The 8,478-nt window shown below is 29.1% G+C and overlaps 1 protein-coding gene across 1 annotated transcript; it reads right to left on the bottom strand.

Annotated features, from left to right (window-relative positions):
* Positions 1-4,158: 4,158 nt before the first annotated feature.
* Positions 4,159-8,016, bottom strand: LOC102598255 (salicylic acid-binding protein 2). The gene is made up of 3 exons (XM_006363572.2): positions 7,604-8,016; positions 5,178-5,315; positions 4,159-4,592 (listed from the first exon to the last, which is right to left on the bottom strand). The coding sequence occupies exons 1-3, from the start codon at positions 7,976-7,978 to the stop codon at positions 4,311-4,313; spliced, it is 795 nt and encodes a 264-aa protein (XP_006363634.1). The 5' UTR covers positions 7,979-8,016; the 3' UTR covers positions 4,159-4,310.
* Between the last annotated feature and the right edge of the window lie 462 nt (positions 8,017-8,478).

The raw sequence follows: 8,478 nt of genomic DNA, 5'->3' as shown, positions 1-8,478 counted from the left end.
ATTTTTTCGGTAAAGTTTGCATACAAACATATAATTAACTTGTGCTCCAAATATTTCTTTAGTCCAACCAAAATACAATTATCTAAGGTGTTTCTTAAGAAAATAACACAAAATATGAGATGAGTATTGATGACACTAAAATATTCAATAAAAAATAATAATGAAATCATCATATAAAATAAATATTGCAAAGTCATAATGAAAATGATCATAATTTAAAAGTACTAAATCATGCTAAAATAAGTTTAATAAGTATTAGTTACATTACTAAATATTTAAGAAAAATGAAAATTAGATTATGTATTTTATTTGTCTAAACCAATGTAAAACTAAAGAATAAATATTCAATATTACTATCATTCTTAGTGTTGAATTGATTTCCTTTTTGCATTAGTATTAATTTTATTTTGATTTAAGTTTTATTATAATTATCAACATTTATGAACTATAATCTTTATTGGACCATCCCGAATTCTAAGATTTAAACTTGAAATAATATATTAAAAGATAAAAACTATGAAAAAGTATAAGAAATATTTAAAAATTATATCAAAGTAAATATTTTTATGTATAAAAAAAAGATAAAAACTATGAAATAATATAAGAAATATTTTAAAATTATATCAAAGCAAATATTTTTATGTATAAAATAAATTTTAAAATTACATATATAATGTCGGGTTGGTTTGGTCTCAGGTTGGTTTTTTTTAGCTAAAACCAAACCAACCCAAATATAGTCGAGTTTTTTTTCCAATACCAAACCAAGTCAAACCAAACCATTAGTTGGATTTATTTTTGGTTTGCGGTTTGGTTCGGTTTTCGATTCGATTTTGTACACCCCTATATATATATATATTTCTGACCTTTGATGAGAAAATTATCCCCACAATAGCTCGTCCTATCCAAATGAATCATGAGCTCACAATTCACTTTCAAGAAGAAATAAATGACCTCGAAAAACAAATCATCTCTCCAAACAAATCCCCTTGGAATTGTGCTGCCTTCTATTTAAACAAAAGCTATGAAATTTAACGGGGAGTTCCTTGATTAGTTATCAATTATAAACCTTTAAACTCTGCTCTTCGTTGGATTACGTACCCTATTCTGAACAATAAAGATCTTCTCCATCGGCTTTATGTTGTCACAATTTTCTCAAAATTTGACCTCAAGTCTGGTTTTTGGCAAATTCAAATTGATCCGAGAGATCGTTAAAACAACTTTTACAGTACGTTTTGGACAATATGACTGGTATGTTATGCCTTTTGGACTAGAAAATGCTCCCCCAAAATTTTAACAAATAATGAATGATATTTTTAATCCTTTTTCAAAATTAATTAGAGTTTACATAGAAGATGTTCTAGTATTTTCTACTAGCATTGACCAACATTTCAAACATATGAGAGTTTTCTTTAATATCATCAAATATAATGGCTTAGTTTTGTCCAAAATTAAGTATAGTTTTTTTCAAATTAATATACAATTCGTTGGGCATAATATCTAACAAGGCACTATTATTCCTATCCAACAATCCATCCAATTGCTTATAAATTTCTTGATCAAATTTTTGACAAAACCCATCTCCAAAGATTATCTTGGGGTGTGCCAATTACATAACAGACTTTATTCCAGGCCTTAGCAATTTACTGAAGTCTTTTCATGATAGGCTGAAGAAACCTCCTCCTCCGTGGACCAACATCCACACCAATGTCGTTAAAGAGATAAAACTGAAAGTTAAAAAGATCTTCTTTGCCTGTCCCTTCTTGATTCCTCTACATTCAAAATAGTTGAAAGAAATGCATCATACATTGATTATGGTGATATCATAAAACAAAGAAAAATAAAAATAAAAATAGCATATCATTGCATTTGCATCCAAGCTTTGGAATAAGGCCCACCAAAATTATCCTAATATAAAAAAGAAAATTTTGGCAATAGTTTTATGCATTTCAAAATTTCAATCAAATTTTTTTACTAGCATTAATTGTAAAGATGCAAAATATGCTTTGCAAAAAGATGTTCAAATCCTTGTTTCTAAACATATATTCGTTAGATGAAAATCTATTTTGTCTATTTTTTATTTTGATATAGAGTATATCACTCAAACTCTATTTCAGATTTTCTTACTCGAGAATTCTTGCAGGATAGGTAATTATATGTAGGAAAAAGAAAATAGAACTATTCTGAAAGCCAAGGGTGCCTAAAATTAGTGTCATATAAATGTTTCTATATATTTTCATGACCATAGCATGTCTGGACATACGATCTCCATATTTAAGGACATTTTTTTTCTTTTTCAAATCAGTCAAATAATGAGTGATGGGGTAGCCTTAAACAATGATTTTAGTTTATCTACACACTTAGTATTCCACCATTGTTAATAACTTAGTTCAGCTGAAAAAAAAGGCCCATCAATCCCTGCTGCTCCTTCAAACAATCTCAATAGATAGATAGATTCTGATCATTCAATAAATAAATAATTAAGGATCATAGGACTTTACATAATTGAATTCGGATGAGTAAAATTCTTGGAATCAATATTGGTGTGAAGGTATTAGTTTGAGACATCATGGAGAAGGTATGCTATAAAAAGGGACTTTTCATGAATTTTTGAGCTTCTGAAGTTCGTGCAATCCACTATAGTGGGCAGTGGGCCGCTATAACGGGCGTGTGCAAGCGCTATAACAGGGAGACAACTGCTATAGTATGGTCTCTATAGAGGATCGAGCCTCTATATGAGGATAAATCAAAATTTTATGCAGAAAAAGTCTCAAAACCTCCTATTTTCTGCATATTGTTCTTGAGATTGAGAGGAGCGAATTATGACAATTTTTACTCAATTTTCCACCAAATTCGTTGGTAAAGGTAAGTTCAGTACTCCCCTATCTTGTAATTTGATTTTTAAGCCTTAAAATCTAGGATATTACCCTAGGGGGAGGGACCTGACTTGTTTTAATGGTGGAACAAGTCCTGGATTGTGTAGAATGATCATGAATTGGTCCGAGGTTAGGTTTTGGTTATAATATGAGTATTGTTAGGCCATTTATGATTGATTATTGTGTTTATATATTGTTTTAGACCAAGAACAAGTCAGTATTGAATAAGGGGAAAATTCGGATTCTGTAGAATTTTCAAGAGGCTTGTATGCTTTCTAATTTATGTATGTATGCATGCATGTCTATTGCTTTGTAGTAACACTCGTGCATGTTGGGGAAAACATATATAGGGTTAATATGAAATCACATCATGTTGATAATCTCATGCAATGAGCTTGTTTACTGTACTTGTGATTTCAAGTGTTATTGTTTATTGCGATTGTGATTGTGCATGTTGTTTGTGATATATTGTTGGTTTTCTTGGGTATCATGCCAATACATGAATACCAATGGTTGACTTGAATACCATGAATGGTATGATAATTAACGCCGATTGGCTTGGGTACCACACCGGTACACTAACAGTTTGTGTGTGGATTCCATGAGAGGACCAAGTGTGTGTAATTAAGGTTCCATGAGAGAACAAGATTCTTGTAATTGTGATCATGTGAGACATGTTCCAGAGATTGGTTGATTCATGATATTGTGACTGAGAGTCTATTTATTTGTGATTGTTGCTATGCGTTGCCTGTGTTTACTATGTTGTGGTTGTTTGTTTACATTCATAGTTTGGAACTGATAGTTTGATCCTACCAATACACTGCGATACATTGACTTAGAGATCTCTTACCGGATGGCTTATTACACTTGGTGATTCACCGATGATATGGATGACCAAAGAGAAACTCGTGATCTCTCAATCTTCGACGGAAACATAATACTGGTCAATGGCTATGTCGTTTGTGAACTAAAATGGTTGGAAGGTATTTTGAACATTCTGGGCGTGTGGAACATGAGAGTCTGATTAATGTGTAACAAAGAATTTGGTATTTCATGAACGAGCCAAACATATTGAAGCGGATTATTGCTATGTCTGAGATGAGTTGCTCGCTGATCATATATCTCCGAGCTTTGTTGGACATTCTGGATCCTCATACTCCAACACGGGGGGTGGGGGGATGGGGTTAATGAAGTAAATCTATATGAAATATTGTATTTATGATAATTCTGTAATTATAATTTAATTAAACAGAGTAGAAGTATTAAACACGAAATACTTTTGGTATAGTAGACCAAAAAAATGTCATTATTCTTTAGTTATCTCACCACATTCTTCAATACGTACATAGAAACACAACATATATTTTCAGTTGAAAGCAAGAACAAGTAATTATTGAAATCAATTATGTAAACACCAAAATGAGTAATGAGTTGAGATTAATTGTATTTATGGGCAATCTCCAAGAGAGTGTCACAAAGTTGTTTAGGCATACATAGCATTGCCATATGATCAGCACCTTCAATCTCCATTGCTTCTGTAACACCAATGTTGTCAATTTGCCATTGTTGAAATTCTTGTGGTATGCCTTTGTCCTCAGTGCATACTATATAAACTCTCTTCACTGATCCATATCCTTCATCAGTCAAATACTTTTCCTTTGATAAATCTTCCAGAAACAAAGAGCTTGGTCTCACCAATGATGATGCTAATGCAACATCCTACCAAATTAATTACATCATTCAAATCATGTAAGGTGGCTTTTATTTCCAAAAAGAAAAAAAGAAATAGAGTTATGGTATGGGTCAAAAACACATTACTTAATCGAGTGTGAATTTCCTTCCTGAACTATCATCCAATAGTTAGTAGAATACACATCCACTAATTTCTTATAGTGTGTATAGATTCTCTCTTTTGTTTAAAAATTCTATCACCTGGCATTCCAAGTGAAAAAAAAGTTCCACCTAGGCAAAATCTAAATAAAAATAATATTAGGTTAAAAGTTAAGATAAAAGGTTAAAACTATTACCAGAGAAATTAATTTATTCCAATCATGACATCTACCTTCTTAGCCATGGTCTCGTTTCTATCGTGACATAGAAGCATTTCTAAACAAACATTTGGTCTACTCAACGTGTAGGTGTGCATGTTTCACTAACCATTGGGTAATAGTTCAAGTAATAAACTCACACTCTCAATAGTTCATAAATGAAACTTAATACGATGGATAATTTAAATATATTTTTGACCCTTAACTCAAAAATAAATAAATTGAATAAGGTATATAGTTAAAGAGTAAAGGTTACCTCAGGAGAGCATAACTGGTAGAGCTTGTGAGCCAAAAAATTGGGGCCAAAAAACATGGATGTGAGTGGCTCTTCAAGTGTACCGTATGGTAAAAATTGAGTGTCTAACCAATTTTCTGCTGGCGTCCGTTCATAGTACTTGATACAATCACATTAAAATTGAATTTATAAGTAAAACAATATATTCACAACGAGCAAATATATATACTAAAATTATGTATTGTTTTACTATTAATAATAATATATGACTTAACATATATTTTAAATTAAATTCATTTGTTCATCCATCGTTATTATGGTAAGATTAGCAAAATCATATACATACATACCAAACAAAAGAAAATTAATAATTCATAGAGAAAAAAGTGAAATGTAATTGGAGAGAATTAAGTAAATGAGTTTGGTGTACATCTTATCCCAACAATTCTGACTTCCTCATTTGCTACTTGCATCTTATTTACTCAACAACACGTAATTGTTACTTTATGTTACTTTCCTCCGTCTCAAATTATTATTGTCATTTCTAAAAATTGATATCTCAAATTATTTATTAGTTTTAAAAGTGTATGAAATTTAATTTTGTTATTTGACTTTTAATAATAATTATTTTTATAAATTACAAACATATCAATTATGAAGAGATAACATACAATAGAATAATAATTAATCAAGAGAAATTATGTTTCAGACATAAATAAAGTAAAACAGTAAAAACAAATATCCTAACTATTTTTTTTTAAAAGGCGTACGAAAGAAATAATAATAATAAATAATTTAAAACAGAAGAAGTAGTTAATCATGAAATTTATATTTGGGTTTTTATAAGTTTTGAAAATGTCTTTCAACCAAAAATAAATACTACTTCCTCCATTTCATTTTATTTGACCTCTATATTAAAAATAATATATATATATGTATATATATATATATATATATTTGTTTGTTCATATAGCAATTATAAAGAGAATTTTATTACTATTTTATATGATGTACTTAGCATTAAATAACTACATAAGATAATGGTATTCATATTTAGAATGCCAACACATTATTTATAAAAATTAATTAAATAAAAAAGACTTCTGATAAAAAAAATTAAGAGTTATGTCAAATTAACATGGGTCAAGTAAAAGTGACGGGGAGTTAGTTCTATGTTTTGAATAAAACAAATAAGAAAACATAGTAGCTTAGTTGGTTGGCTGATTGGCTATCCGAACTTTCACTTTATTGGTGAGAATTCGATTCTTGACCTTAATATATATATACACGCACATTGAATCAAAACGCCGGTTACAACCTAGGCTTCCTTTGTTTGATTCCTATCTAGGAGACCATAATTAACTAACTTTGAAAGTTTACATGTTGAAATTCTTCATTGAACTGTAGTATAATTAATAAATATATTTTTGACATATAGATATAGTGAATCTCATAATTCTATTTTTTATATGTAATAAAAGCAACGAATAAATGAGAAATTATATTTATATAACTCATATGAGTCCATTAAATAAATTGTAAATATGAAAAATTATACTATTAAAACCACTCTCCAAAAGCTACTATAGAAATCTGATTTTTTTTTTTGTGATTTTTTGAAGTCTACTTAAAATATAATCTAAAATGTGTTCTACAAGTAATTTTGAATGTAGTTTTATTGGAACTGTTATTTGGAATTAAAAGTGTACCAAGATTCTATATTGATCCTAATTTTTATAAATATTCTCCCCATTTCGATGTATGTCACTTTTATTTTTCAAGTTAATTTTAAAATACTGACATCTTTTTATATTTAGTATCAATTTATTTATAGTATATATTTTGCTCTTAATAAAATAATTTATAGTCACAGAAATATATTTGACTTATTTTAAATCATATTAATATGTTACACTCTTGGCTCGTAATCTAGTTTCATTTGTAGTTCTTATGTTGATCATGCCATGAATCTTTTTCATGTTCAAAATAACTTATAGTCCTTTAATTTAGTAATAATCATTGTTTAATTCATATATTATTAATATATCTTGATATATCACAATTAAATCTTCAATTTTTTTAGAGAGATATGAGAGAACACTTAGGACATGTACAAACAGTTCTTACATTTTTTTGTATATAATGAAATAATAATAAGTAAAAAAAAATGGAATTATGTAACAATCACATAGATTTTCTGGGAGTAGTATTAGGTGATGACCACATAAAGCAAAAAAAAAAAGTCTTAAAATGCCAAACAAATTGAATAATACAAAAGAATTACAAAAAAATTTAGGGTTAATAAATTATGCAAAAAAAATTATTAGACTTAGAAAAACAAGCAAGACCACTATATATATGAATAAAAAGAATTCTAAATTAACAAGTAAGTGAATAAGAATCACAAATATGATCTTAATATGACAAAGTATACATATTATACTCACCTGATTCAAGACATAGGACGACATGTGAATAGAATCAGGCATGAAGGCAGCAAGGAAAACAGCAACATAAATCTTTTTAGGGTATTTTTCCATAGCAAGTCCCAAATTCATACCACCAAGACTATGTCCAACTAGTATGACTTTCTCCTCTTGTGGAAGAGATTCCATCAACTCCATCAATGGCAAAGTGTAATCATGAAGTGTGTGAAGTTGTTGTATTTTTCTCAAATCAATCCCAGAGGCTGCTAAGTCAAGGGCAGTGACCTTATGGCCTGCACCCTCTAGCAATGGTTTTAATTTGTGCCAACTCCAACCTCCATGGCATGCACCATGTACCAAAACAAAATGTTTTCCTTGTTTCATCATTGGTTCCATTTTTTTTTTTTTTTGTTTCTCTTTAATTTGGCTTAGTCAAAAGTTTGTGATGCACCATGAACAACTTTATGATGGATTGATTATATAGGGGTTTGTGGACATCAAAGCATCAATAATTTTATTGCCACTACTAGTCAAAAGTTTACATGTGGCCAATAGTTAAATCAAATTTATCAATGTGATTTTGATAGAATACTCAACATTTTAGAGAAAGAGACATTGGAGAATTTGAAATTAACAAAATTATGATGTACATCTTATTCCCTTTAAAATATTTTTTGTGTGACTTGTCCCACCGAAATTTGTACGTTTTTCAATAACAACACTTTTAACTAATCTTATTAATATCAAGAATAAAATAAAATAAAGTATCATATAAAAATAACAATTAAATTAAGATTATGCCTAGTTAGATGTAATTGAAAAAAGATAGATAACGCATTATTTTATTTTCTTTCAAATATATGAACAACCTGTCAAATCTCAATGATCATGTGCCT

This window comes from Solanum tuberosum, unplaced genomic scaffold (assembly GCF_000226075.1).
Source record: "Solanum tuberosum cultivar DM 1-3 516 R44 unplaced genomic scaffold, SolTub_3.0 scf00451, whole genome shotgun sequence".
Taxonomy (NCBI): domain Eukaryota; kingdom Viridiplantae; phylum Streptophyta; class Magnoliopsida; order Solanales; family Solanaceae; genus Solanum; species Solanum tuberosum.
The sequence above is the reverse complement of the archived record's forward strand: the minus strand, read 5'-3'. Positions and strand labels throughout refer to the sequence as shown.